Here is a 14,642-nt window from a genome sequence, read left to right as displayed (position 1 = left end):
CCATGCCGACCAGATATCCCAACCCAATCTAGTCCCAACTGCCAGCACCCAGCCCATATCCCTCTAAACCCTTTCTATTCTTTTAAATGTTGCAATTGTACCAGCCTCCACCACTTCCTCTGGCAGCTCATTCCATACACGTACCACCCTCTGCAGAAAAAAGTTGCCCCTTAGGTCTCTTTCCCCTCTATCGTTCCCCTCTCATCCTAAACCTATTCCCTCTAGTTCTGGACTCCTCCAACCCAGGCTATGAGCCTGCACTACAAGGTATCTTTGTTCAGGAACACTCCCTCGGACTTTACCATTAAGATTAGATTAGATTAGATTAGATTAGATTAGATTACTTACAGTGTGGAAACAGGCCCTTCGGCCCAACAAGTCCACACCGACCCGCCGAAGCACAAGCCACCCATACCCCTACATTTACCCCTTACCTAACACTACGGGCAATTTAGCATGGCCAATTCACCTGACCTGCACATCTTTGGACTGTGGGAGGAAACCGGAGCACCCGGAGGAAACCCACGCAGACACGGGGGGAATGTGCAAACTCCACACAGTCAGTCACCTGAGGCAGGAATTGAACCCGGGTCTCTGGCGCTGTGAGGCAGCAGTGCTAACCACTGTGCCACCGTGCCGCCCACAGCCACCGTGCCGCCCACGGTGTATAAGTTCTGCTAAGATTTGCTTTCTGAAAATGCAGCACCTTACATTTATCGAAACTAAACTCCATCTGCCACTCCTCAGCCCATTGGCCCTGAAGAGGATCTGTCTATCATTCACATCCCCAACTAAAGCAGGATCTGATTCTACCCCATACCCACACCTGAAAGCTGGTGCATTTTACTAACACACACAATCACATCTTGAGAAAGTCTCAGAATAGCACAGATAGAAGTTTTTTCAAGATCATAGTGCTATAGGAAGGATGTTATTAAACGAGAAAGAGTGCAGAAGAAATTTACAAGGATGTTGCCAGGACTCAAGGGACGGAGTTATAGGGAGAGGTTGGACAAGCTGGGATTCTTTAGAGTGTAGGAGACTGAGGTGGGCATCTTATAGAAGTGTATAAGATCATGAGAGGCATTGATAGGGTGTATGTGCGCAGTCTTTTTTTCTTAGGGTTGAGAATTGGGGACTAGAGGGCATCAGTGTAAGGTTGGAGGGGAAAGAATGAAAGGGAACTTTTTTATACAGAGGGTGTTACACCTCTTGAATGAGCTGCCAGCATAAGTGGTCTGAGGTAGACACATTATCAACATTTAAAAAAGCATTTCGACATATACATGGAAAGGAAAGGTTTAGAAGGATATGGGCCAAGTGCAGGGAAATAGGGTGAGCGTGAATGGACATTTTGATCAGCATGGACCAGTTTGAGCCAAAGGATCCGTCTTCATACTGTAGGACTCTCTGATTCTCTGATTTACTCTGGCTCCCAATTTCAATGGTTAGAAATGACACTAAACATTAGTGACACTGGCTGGAGCTCGTTCCCATTATACAATCCAAACAATGGTTATAGAGGTCACATGTGTAATGGATCAATCAGTTCCCATTTCTGGAAGACCCTCTTCCCCTGGATGATTTGGACAGTACTTTCTAATTCCCAGGATCTCTGCCCTTTAGCAATCCATTCCCCACAATGCTTCTGCAGTTGTCAATCTGGTTTAACCATTTCCCTTATATACACCCTAAAATCTGGTTGCTCTCGAAATTACCTTAATTTTTTTCCTGAAACAAACAAAAACGGAAATTGCTGGATAAACTCACGTCGAGTTGCATCTGTGGAGAGATAACAGAGTTAAGATTTTGAGTTCAGTGACCATGGTTTTTTGTTTAATTTTATTTTCTTCCTGGTTGATCGCTATGCTTCTGGAGTCTGAAATGTCAGGCTTTGGGTGTATCTGGTACACAACTCATTTAAGCATCTGACTGGACCACATCAAGCATTAGCAGTCCTGCTTTCCTCTGTCAAAAAACTGTAGGTTACTGCAGGACCATGCTGAACAGAAAACATAATCCACAACTTCTCCTCCCCAAAACTAATTGTGTCCACATGGAAGCTATGTACCAACTTTCCAGAGCTGTTTAGATCCTACATAGAGAACTGTGTTCAGTTCTGGGCACTGCACCTCGGGAAGGATATGCTGGTTTTGAACGGAGTGCAATGTAGATTTAGCACAATGTTCCTGAGGCTAAAAGAATTAAATGAGAGCACAAGTTGCAGAGACCTGAGGTTTCATTCTGTTGAATGTTTAAAATTAAGATCCAATTGAGGTATTAAAAATCAATGAGTTGAACAAGTAACTAGAAAGAAATTCCTCTGGTGATAGTGTAGAACAAGGGCCACAGCATTAAGATTAGGGCAAACAAAAGCAGAAATAGCTGGAGAAATTCAGCAGGTGAAGCAGCATCTGTGGAGAGAAAGCAGTGTCAATGTTTTGGCTCCAGTAATCTCTTCATCAGGACTGATAGGAAAAGGTTGGTATACATGCTGAAAATAAGGATTGGTTGGGGGGAGGGGGGGGCATTCAAAGAGCATGGTGCTGGAAAAGCATAGCCAGTCAGGCAGCATCCAAGAAGCAGGAGATTCAATGTTTCGAGCATAACTTCTTCATCAGGAATGAGGGGGGTGGCCCAAGAGGGCTGAGAGATAAATGGGAGATAGGTGGGCTGGGCGAAGGTAGATGGGAGTGTGATAGTTGAAGGTCAGAGTGAAGGTGATAGATCAGAAAGGAGAGTGGAGCAGATAGCTAGAAGGAAGGTGGATACATAGGACAGTTCAATACAGTGGGGCTGGGTTAGAAGATTGGATCTGGGATAAAGTGGGGGGAGGGGAAATCAGGAAACTGGTGAAATCTACATTGACCCTGTGCGGTTGGAGGGTCTCAAGGTAGAAGATGAGGCACTCTTCCTCCAGGCATTGGGTGGTTAGTGTTTGGCACTGGAGGAGACTCAAGACTTGCATGCCCTTGGCAGAGTGGGAGGGAGAGTTGAAGTGTTTGGCCATAGGGAGATGGGGTTGTCTAGTAAAGGTGTCCAGAGATGTTCTCTGAAATGCTCCGCAAGTTGGCATCCTGAGTGCCCAATGTACAGGAGACCACATTGAGAGCAATGGACACAGTAGATGACGTGTGGAAGTGCAGGTAAGAAATCCAACTTCCAATTTGGTACTGTCCTACCTATCCATCCTACTTCCCACCTATCCGCTCCACCCTTCTCTACGACCTATCGCCTTCACCCTCACCTTCACCTACGTATTGCACTCCCAGCTATCTTAGCCCCAACCCCCTCCCATTTAACTCTCAGCCCTGTTGGGCCACCCCCTTATTCATGATGAAGGGCTTATGTTCAAAACGTCGACTCTCCTACTCCTTGGATGCTGCCTGACTGGCTGTGTTTTTCCAGCATCACACTCTTCTACTCTGATCTCCAGCATCTGCAATCCTCACTTTCTCCTTGGGGGGAAGAGGGGAAGAAGTAAATAAGAGGGAGAGATGGAACCCAAAAAGAGAGAACAGCAGTTGGACAGACAAAGAAACATAAAGGTCAATCTGGCAAGTTAAAAAAAAAGCCTCTAATGGGGTCCATTAGGGGGTGAAAATAGGTTGGCTGTGGTGAAACCAGCCCGAGTGATGACAAGGCCTGATGTGTGTGTATTGGGGAAGGACATGGAAGAAAGTGGTCAGGCCGTACAATTATTGAACTCAATATTGAGTCCTGAAGGCTGTGGTGTTTCCAAATAGAAAATGAGCTGCTGCTCTTCCAGTTCATGCTGAGTTTCATTGGAGCACTGCTGCTCGAGACAGAGAGATCAGCATGGAAATACGATGGTGTGTTGAAGTGGCAGGCAATTGAAAATTTGGGATCATATTTACTGACAGAACATCAGTGTTCTGCAAAGTGGTTGTCCAGCCTGAATTCCATCGTCTCAAAGTGGAGGTAACCACATTATGAGGAGCAAGTAGAGTAGTCATGGAGGTGTACAGACCCTTCGGTTCAACTCATCATGCAGGCCAGATATGCTAGATAAATCTAGTCCCATGTGTCAGCATTCTTCTAATCCCTTCCTATTCAAATACCCATCCAGATGCGTTTTAAATGTTGTAATTGTACCAGCCTCTACCACTTCCTCTGGCAGCTCATTTCATCAAGGCAACACTCGCCCACTCTGGGGAAAAGATCTTGACTACTTACCCTAACTGTACCCCTTTGCTGTCCAGTACACCTCCAATTTTGGTGTAATTTGCAAACTTACTAACTATACCTCCTCTGTTCATATCCACAACAACTAAAAAAATGACAGAAAGGAGTCGACCCAGCACCAATCTGTGTGGCACACCACTGGTCACTGGCCTGCAGTCTGAAAAGTAATCCTCTACCATCACACTCTGTCTTCTATCTTCACACAACACCAGGCTACAGTCCAAGCTTTCAGAGTGCTGCTCTGTCAGATTGCTAGTGGGGCAGGATAATAGGACACAGAATTTACAGGAAAAGATCAAAGTGGCATACAACTGATGCGGTGTATTGAACAAACTTAGATTATTGTTAAGTCTTTTATCACATAGAATGCGGGTGGAGGTTTCAATTCACTAACGTATAAATCCCTAACTTCTTACAAGTCACAGTCCTGAGATAACTTAATGTTTTATCAGTATAAAAATGGTGACATCTCAGCTCCGACAAGGCATTAAAGGTGTGAGTCTGGTCAGAGTCTGTCTTTATCCCGATCTTGAGTCAGACTGGTTCTATCGGAACTTATAAAATATCACATGGATGGACTACTGACAGATTGTGTGCTTTTTGAACAAAATACAATGTATCTGCAAATACAAATCTGCAAACGCAAATTCATCCCCCTTAATGTTGGTGAGTCTACTACTGTTGCAGCAGCCGTTCGCGTGTCCACCTTCGAGCCACTTCTTTATCCATCAGAGGGATATTGATAAGATGCAGAGCGGGGTTGAGAAGAGGCAAATGGAGTTTAATGCAGAATAATGTGAGGTCGTTCACTTCAGAAGAAATAACAGGAACAGAGTACTGGGCTAATGGTAAAATTCTTGGCAGTGTAGATGAACAGAGAGATCTCGATGTCCAGGTGCATAAATCTCTGCAAGTTGCCAGCCAGGTTGATTGGGTTATTAAGAAGACATATGGTGTGTTGACATTGGTAGAGGAATTGAGTTTTGGTGCCATAAGGTCATGCTTCAGCTGTACAAGACACTGATAAAGTCGTACCTGGAGTACTGTGCAATTCTGGTCACTACATTATTGGAAGGATGTGGAAGCTTTGGAAAGAGTTCAGAGGAGATTTACTACGATGTTGCCTGGTATGGAATGGAAGTCTTATGAGCAAAGGCTGAGGGGAACTGAGGCTGTTTTTGTTGGAGAGAAGAAGGTCGAGAGGTGACTTAGTTGAGACATATGAGATAATCAGAGGGTTCGATAAGTGGGCAGTGAGAGCCTTTTTCTTTGGATGGAGAAGGCTAACATGGGAGGACATAGCTTTAAATTGAGGGGTAATACATTTAGGACAGATATTAGGAGTAGTTTCTTCACTCAGAGAGTATCAGGGGCGCGTAACAACCTGCAACAATAGTAGACACGCCGATGTTAAGGGCATTTAAATGGGCATTTAACATATATATGGATAAAAATGGAACGGTGTAGGTTAGATGGGCATCAGATTATTTTGACAGGTCTGCGCAACATTGAGGGCCGAAGGGCCTGTACTGTGCTGTAATGTTCTACGTTCTATATAAATGGTGAGTTCTCCCTGTATTCCATGTCATCTAACCTTTCTAAACAATCTAGATGAGCATCCTTATTGAATGCGTTACTGAATATATAGATTACACCCCCGCTCTGCCCTCGCCAATCCTCTTTGTACACGATTTCCCACACACGAAGCCATGTTGACTATCCATAATGAGTTCTTGCCTTTCCAAATACTGTAAACCCTGTCTCTCAGGATTCCCTCCAACAACTTGCCCAACAACGTTGTCAGGCTCACCGGTCTATAGTTTCCGGGCTTTTCCTTACCATCTTTCTTAAATAGTGGCATCACATTAACCAACCTCAAGTCTTGTGGCACCTCAGCTTTGGCTTTTGATGACACAAATATCTCAGCAAGAGGCCCAACAATCACATCCCTGGCTTCCCATGACATTTTACGGTACACCCCCTCAGGTGCGAGGGATTTGTCCAACTTTATGCATTTTAAGCCATCTAGCACCTTCTCTGCAATATGGTATATTTCAATGTGTCGCAATTTATTTTCCCACGTTCTATATCTTCCAAATCCTTCTCCACAGTAAACACTGATGCATAGTACTCATTTTGTACCTCCCTCATCTCCTGCAGTTCCACGCATAGGCGGCCTTGCTGATCTTTAAGGGGCCCTATACTCTCCCTACTTACCCTTTTGTCCTGAGTGTATTTATCCATTTGCCAAAGCTATCTCATGTCCCCTTTTCACTCTCCTAATTTCCCTCTAAGTATCCTCCTACTGCCTTTATACTCTTCTCAGGAGTTACTTGAACTCTGCTGTCTACAACTGACATATGATTCCTTCTTTTTCTTAAATTGAATGAAGTGCAGGAAAACCATTGTTTCACCTGGGAGGTGTTTCTGGAACCTTGGATAGTGAGATAATAATGAGGAGGTTTAAGGGTGATGTCTGCAAACACATCTTCACTAAAAGGGGACTGGAAACCTGGAACTCTCTCCCCATTAAAATCATGAAGCAGGACGCCAATTGAAAATATTAAAACTGAGATTGATTTGTTCATTATTAGACAAGGGGATTAAGTGTTATGGAGTCAAGACACAAAGTTAGATTTAAAACACAGACCAGCTATGATTAAATTGAATGATGTAGCGCGTTCAAAGGATTATTCCTTAAATTCTCCTCGAATGTCCTCTCTCAATTCCAAGAACAATTGATTAATAACATCCACTTAACCTCTAGCTGCTATACACATACCCTCTCCCTCACAAAGTATTCTTCCTTCCCATGTGTGGGGATGTTAGGAGATCCAGTGACCGTGTGAAAGCTTTGCTCTGTGCCTCACACCTGAATGGTTGCTAAACATTGTGAGTGATTTGGTAATTCCTGAGTATCGATGAGAGTACCACTCACCTCACATCTGAATGGTTTCTCCGTGTGAATTCTCTGATGCAACAGGTTTCTCCCCTTGTGTGAATGCGTTGATGAAGAATGCTATGCCTACACGAGAAATCTCTGTCAAACATTTACCAGGGGAACTGTGACAGCAGCTGCAATAAGTGAGGTTTTATTCAGATGGGACAGTGACAAGTTTAAATCCCCACCTGATCTGCTGCTCAAAGTCACCTCCATTTCCCCGGTCAGTTTCCCAAGTTTCAGGAAACTCATGTTGCTCCAGAAATATTTGGATTGACTGTGAGAGACGTCAATCAGAGAGTCCACCCACTCTGCACATTGTCTCCTCTTCCTCTTCCAGAGCTGGTTCACTTCCTATAGGGACTGAAAACCAAGTGAGGAGATGGTGAGTGAAGGAGCAGCTTTTATACAAATTGTATCCCATAATATCCACACCAATCTTCAGGCAGTCTGACTATCCTGTGGGCAGTCAGGGGTGGAAATGTCCCTTATGCTGTGTGAGAAGATCCAGCTGAGAGAGCTGATTACTCGGTGCTTTGTGCTGAACTGTGTGACTGGAGCTGTGTGTTAGATATTGTGTGTGTTATTGGAAGCATTTCCCTCTGATTTCCAGGCTGAGTTTTGTTGATGGCTCATTTCTGAATATGAGAGGGTGAGGTGTAACTATCTGGGAGTTGCAAAGTGTTTGAGCATTCTTCCTGATTTCATATTGTTGGTTTTTGTGTAATTTGGAAGCTGGTTATTAACCTTTCCACTGTTCATTGTCTCTGGGGAAAGCCCCTGGAATTTCATTCCTAGCTGCATTCTGGGTGTAATTCTTCTGCCCCACCTCGGGGATTTTCATAGTTCAAATGGGTCAGCATCACATTCTGAAGGGACATTAGATTAGATTAGATTACTTACAGTGTGGAAACAGGCCCTTCGGCCCAATAAGTCCACACACAGACCCGCCGAAGCTTAACCCACCCAGACCCATTCCCCTACATTTACCCCTTCACCCTACACTACGGGCAATTTAGCATGGCTAATTCACCTAACCTGCATATTTTTGGATTGTGGGAGGAAACCGGAGCACCCGGAGGAAACCCACGCAGAATGTGCAAACTCCACACAGAGAGTCGCCTGAGGCGGGAATTGAGGCAACAGTACTAACCACTGGGCCACTGTGCTGCCCACGGAATGACAACAAATGCTATTGAGTCAGCGACAGCCCTAATTTGAAAATGCGAAGATGAAATGACAAAGAATTCAACCAGTTTATTGAGGAGGGGGAATTCGAGGAAATCATGTTTCCATTTCCTGTTTTGCAGAAGGATTTCACTGTCTGACAGCAGAGAATACAAAGAGGATAGACCCTGGCCATCACCCAAAGAAGAACTGCACAACTGTGGGAAGACATCTCGTCCCTTCACAGCACTGCTGAACACGGACGCTTGCTCAGTGAATTGTTCTTGCTCAGGAGAGTTGACATAGCAACAGATCTGAAAGTGATCAGTACTGAGCCTTCCATCAAAACCAAAGTTTGCCAATGAGTGATCAGTCAGATTGAGCTGGGAAGAAGTATGAGTGACTCCAAGTGTGGGAAGACTTCACACTTCAATCATTCATTGAGCTTCATGAATCACTGATTCTTTCCTACAGGTGAGAGGCAGTTCATGTGTGTAAGCAAGTAAGCTGTCAACAAGGTGCACCTGTTGAAAATCTGTTAAAACAAAATGAGTTAGATGATAGAGAAACCGTTCAACAGTGCGTGAGTTTTTGTAAAGTCACCTACGTTCATGAATCATTGATACATTCATTCTTGGGAGAAATGGTTCAAATTTGTAGTGTATAAACTTGATTTCTGAAGGTCATCATATCTGATAAATAACCAACACATTCTCATGGGAAAAAGAGCATTCACATGCGATGTGTGTGACAAATCATTCTCATCGTCATCAACCCTCCTCATGCACCAACACATTCATACAGGGGAGAAGCCATTCGTATGCAGTCAGTGTGGTAAATCATTCTCCCAGTCATCAAAACTCCTTGACCACCAACGTGTCCACACGGGGGAGAAACCATTCCAGTGTAAAGTGTGTGACAAATCATTCTCACAGTTACGATACCTTCGCATACACCAATGTGTCCACACGGGAGTGAAACCCTTTCATTGTGAAGTGTGCGACAAATCCTTCTCACAGTCAGGATACCTACGAGTACATCAACGCATCCACACAGGAGAGAAACCATTTCGATGCATGGTGTGTGACAAATCATTCTCGCAGTCAGGATACCTGCATACACACCAACGTGTCCATACAGGAGAGAAACCTTTCTATTGTGAAGTGTGTGACAAATCCTTCTCACAGGCAGGATACCTCCGCATACACAGACGTATTCATGCAGGAGATAAATTGTTTAAATGTGACGTTTGTGACAAGTCATTCCCCACTTCATTAAGACTCCTATTCCATCAGAGGATTCACACTGGGGAGAAACCATTCAAATGTGACCTATGTGACAAGTCATTCTCACAGTCAGGAAATCTCCAATTACATCGACGTGTTCACACAGGGGAGAAACCATTCAACTGTGAAGTATGTGACAAGTCTTTCTCACATTCAGGATCCCTGACCCTACACCAGCGTGTACACACAGGGGAGAAACCATTCAGCTGTGAACTGTGTGACAAATCTTTCTCCTGGTCAGGATCCCTCCGCATACACCGACGTATGCACACAGGAGAGAAACCCTTTAAGTGTGAAGTGTGTGACAAATCATTTGCGCGAGCAGTATTCCTCCGTACACACCAACGTGTGCACACAGGAGAGAAACCCTTCCATTGTGAGGTGTGTGACAAATCATTCACACAGGCAGGATACCTGCACATACACCAACGTATTCACACAGGAGAGAAATTGTTTAAGTGTGAGGTGTGTGACAAATCATTCCCCACGTCATCAGGACTCCTGTTCCATCAGAGGATTCATACTGGAGAAAAACCGTTCCGATGTGAAGTGTGTGACAAATCATTCTCATCATCATCAAACCTCCGCATTCATGAACGCGTCCACACAGGAGAGAAACCTTTCCAGTGTGAGGTGTGTGACAAATCATTCACACAGGCAGGATACCTCCGTACACACCAACGTATTCACACAGGAGAGAAGTTGTTTAAGTGTGAGGTGTGTGACAAATCATTCCCCACTTCACAAAGACTCCTGATCCATCAGAGGGTTCACACAGGAGAAAAACCATTCAGGTGTGAGGTGTGTGACAAATCGTTCACACAGTCAGGGAACCTTCGCACACACCAACGAGTACACACAGGAGAGAACTTGTTGAAGTGTTAGTTGCATGACAAATCATTCCCTTACTCTTGGAGACTGTTGCTCCATCAGAGAATTCATACTTAAGAGAAACTATTCATTTATTAGTTGTGTCACAACTCATTCTTGAAGTCATTGAGTCTATACAGACATCAATTTATTCACATAGGGAAGATCATTCATTTATGATATGTGTATCAAATCATTTTTGAATTTATCAACTCTTCACAGCCATCAAAGCATTCACACGGAGGTTAAATTCTCAAATTATTGGAGCTTCTTGCTTTATCAGAGGGTCCACACAGGGGAGTAATGTATTTGTGATGAACCTTTCGTGATGTCTTCAAATATCTGGGAGTCCACAGGATTCAAACTTCGGAGAAATTATTGAGTCCAATGTTTGTGACTGTCTTTGTATAGTCTGTGTATCTCCTGGTCCATCAACACACTCATAGGGAGGTAACCTGGTCAAAGTATGTTCTGTAATAAAGTCTCCACACAATTGTCAGATCTCCTGGATCTTTGGATTTCCTGGGACATCAGTGAAGCAACATGGTATACCTCCCAGTGCGTCATGTGTCAGGATTGTATCACCACTTTCTCCTCTCTCACCAGACATTTATGTCTCCACACAGACTTGGAGCGGAGTCAGCTGCTTGAGTTGCACTGAAAGTTGACTGTGTGGTTTACTCTCCAGTCCTCACACAGGAGAGCTGTTGTTCCAAAGCACTGTCTGTCTCAAACCTCTCCATCATCTGTCCATTCAAGAAGTTCAATTTAACCTTTGACCTGATCACCAAAGAAGGCCCCTGCAGAGGATTACTTCAAGTGTAAAATTTGAAATAAGTTCAATGTGAAGAATGTTCAGTGGGATTGGTATACAGAACAAAAAGCAGCGTACACTCCCATAAAAACAACGTGTGAATGACAATACCAATGCTGAAGGGTTATGAAATCAATTGTTATATTTTGTGAGTTTTAAAACAAATAATTTTACTTATACTGCTCACTTGTCTGAAATTGAATGTGGTTTTACTCATCCCATTTTGTTAATTGTGGGAGCCCATTTCCTCCAGTTCCTCGTTTTGTGCACTCTGACTTTGTAAGGAATACAGCAACATTGGTAAAGTTAAATCTGAAGTACGGTTTATTTCACGCACTTTTTTTTACATTCAGGAATTCTTCACACCACAAAAATACATGGAAATGTAGAAATGACCCTGGTGAGAATAGTGCACGGAAAACCACCATCCCATGAGTTCTCATGTGTCAGAAACGACCAATTGAATCTCTGGGATGGTTCGTACCTGAATGTGGCCACATTCTGAAGGAAAAAATGTATTCCCTATAACAACCTTATGTACTAACATGTAGCAAAAACAGATTGTTAATAACTAATATGCAAACTTTATCTGCCCTCCTAAAGGTGAAATGAGATGACTTTGTCACAGTTTGTTGGTATTCTGACTGCAAAAATCCCTCAATTCAGTAGCCGCTCAGTTATTTCTTGATCTTGGCTTCAGTTAGAATTTTTTTGCAAGTTCTTTGAATGTTACTTCACTTGCTCACAGGCTTGAAGGTCTGAGTCCCAACTGACTTTTCTCCTCCCAGTTCAGTAACAAACTGCCCCTCATCAACCATTCAAAACGTGTTGCTGGGTAATTTACTTTTTAATGGAAGGACATCTGGTGTTGATGTATCTCACAAAAAGAATTAGGATCAGCTTCCAGGAAATGTATCTACTCTTGTGTAATCACAAGTGACTACACAGTTCCACTTTTCTTTTTAGTTGAGAAAGAACTAAAAATCTAAACGTTCATTTTTAAATTTCAATTTCCAAGTAAAGTGTATGTCATCCTTAATAAACAGTGAAAAAGTATCCATTTAAATACAAAATAAAACTAAGAAGTGCAATTCTGGTCTCCTTCCTATTGGAAGGATGCTGTGAAACTTGAAAGGGTTCAGAAAAGATTTACAAGGATGTTGCCAGGATTGGAGGATTTGAGCTATAGGAAAAGGTTGAATAGTCTGTGGCTGTTTTCCCTGGAGCGTTGGAGGCTGAAGGGTGACCTTATCGAGGTTTATAAAATCATGAAGGGTCTGGATAGAATAAATTGACAAAGTCTTTTCCCTGGACAGGGGGAGTCCAAAACTAGAGGGCATAGGTTTAGGGTGAGAGGGGAAAGATTTAAAAGAGACCTAACGGGCAACCTTTTCACTGCCAGAGGAAATGGTGGAGGCTGGTACAACTGCAACATTTAAAAGACAACTGGATATGGGTATATGAATATGAAGGGTTTGGAGGGATATGGGCCAGGTGCTGGCTGGTGGGTCTAAATTGGGTTGGGATATCTGGTCAGCATGGACAAGTTCGATTGAAGGGTCTGTTTCTGTGCTGTATATCTCTTTGACTCTATTTACAATTTTTATCATGGTGGGTTGATTGGTTGAAGAGTTGTCAACAGTTTATTTTTAAAAGTCCCTTTGAAAGGCTTTTGGGGAACCTTTGCTGAAATGTGATTTGTGCTTCACTGACTTGATGAAAGCAGGTTTACTTAAAGAGTGCACAAGTAGAGGTTAGTGGTGCATTTTACAAGCCAGAGGTTTCTCCATTGTCACGTGGAGTTAAAAGTGTAGATTTTATCAGTAGATGTGCAATGGAGCAGCACTGACCCCTGATCTGTCTGTTATTTCAGAATTACACAGTTAAAAAGTGTTCAGAACTATGGAAACTATGTGGTGAAAGAGAAGCAATTATCATTGAGACAAAGGCTGACTGTTTATGGGCCTTTGCAAAAATTATTGCAAGGTTATTAATAAATTTTATGGTATGGATGTGACTTGCATTGTATTGTGTGAGGGATTTTCTTTGAGACAGTTGTTCCTGTAGCAGATTAAAACACAACGGTTAATCTTCCAGACCCATCAGGAGTTGTCTGGGCGTTAATTGTCTGGCTGATGTTGACTCTGGAGAAGTTTTCAGCAGATGATTTGTTATTCCATTTAAATGATTATGTCAGCAATCTTTTTTGTTATTAAAATTTTGGTTTTTACAATGATGAAACGTAAATGAAACAGGAATTAGAGTAACTCCCTATGTCGTGAAAACAAATCCAAAGTGTTAACATAAGCTGAACAACTTTATACATAGTTTTAGAAGTGGAGCTTGGATATTATCTTTGATGGTGAGTATTTCAAGCATTAACTGTTTGAGAGAGCATGGTGGTTAGACTGCATCATTGCTTTATCTCTCTCAAACAGTTACTGGTTGAAATGCTCACATTTCTCAAACTACTATGTTCTCCAAAATACTTGTCCAGGATGTTACTATTCTGTCCAAGATGGGAAGAGTGCACTTTCACTCTCTAGTCCCGTTGCTGCACAGCCACAACATCAATGTAATTGCCTTTCCCGCTACCTGATATGTTTAGTTGTATCTATTCTGTATATTAGACTTACAATAAAAAAAACTGTTGACCAGGTTTCAGTAATGAGGACAAAATTATTGATTTATTATGAAATAGAACTTATTCATTGATGATGCAAAACTAATTAACACACACACACAGTTTGTAACATAAAACAAAAAAACTTACCTCTCAAGATAACCCAAAACAAATACATGCAGAAACACTACGTAAGTGGAAAAAGCAAATTTTTCTCTTCCATGATTCACGATGTGAAAATAAACATTTTTGGGCAAATATAAGATTAGTGATGTTCAAATGACTAATAATTTGATGTATGTATAGGTGTCACAAAATATAGGCAGTTATCCCTGGGATCTTGGCAGATGCAACATGCTGTGGAAACATAGTATTAAGAAATTTTCCAGTTGCTTTTCAGGAGGACAGTCAGAATTAATGACAAATCTTTTTGTCTAGAAACGAGAGATCTGAGCAATGAGCCCCTTCCCGACAGCAAACTTGTCACCAGCTATTCCAAAAACTGTAGCCTGAAAGCTGTAGAGCCAGGAAGGCATCAGGAAACAAGTAGTTGTCATAAGACATGCCTTATGTCATAAGACATAAGACTGATAAGGAATGCCTTTAAAAAAAAGTTCAACGTCATTTCATTCTTAACAAATTCAGGTGGTTGTCAAGCTCAAGCCCATAAAAAAATTTAAACCTGAAGCAAACGTGACAATAGAGGCAGTTTTTTTGTTGCTTTGACTAAGTTCT

General features: G+C 42.6%; 1 protein-coding gene and 1 long non-coding RNA gene across 2 annotated transcripts; both read left to right on the top strand.

Annotated features, from left to right (window-relative positions):
• Positions 1–7,812: 7,812 nt before the first annotated feature.
• LOC148141056 (uncharacterized) lies at positions 7,813–13,943 on the top strand. Its single transcript, XR_015753131.1, has 2 exons — positions 7,813–8,788; positions 11,638–13,943. It is a non-coding gene; the product is annotated as an uncharacterized LOC148141056 (long non-coding RNA).
• On the top strand, positions 8,986–13,943 carry LOC122541588 (uncharacterized). Its single transcript, XM_087979738.1, has one exon. It carries the CDS (start codon positions 9,031–9,033, stop codon positions 10,483–10,485), a length of 1,455 nt encoding a protein of 484 aa, XP_087835864.1. The 5' UTR covers positions 8,986–9,030; the 3' UTR covers positions 10,486–13,943.
• Positions 13,944–14,642: the final 699 nt, after the last annotated feature.

This window comes from Chiloscyllium plagiosum, unplaced genomic scaffold (assembly GCF_037043375.1).
Source record: "Chiloscyllium plagiosum isolate Xiang-an unplaced genomic scaffold, Cpla_swu_hap1 HiC_scaffold_35, whole genome shotgun sequence".
NCBI lineage: Eukaryota > Metazoa > Chordata > Chondrichthyes > Orectolobiformes > Hemiscylliidae > Chiloscyllium > Chiloscyllium plagiosum.
The sequence above is the reverse complement of the archived record's forward strand: the minus strand, read 5'-3'. Positions and strand labels throughout refer to the sequence as shown.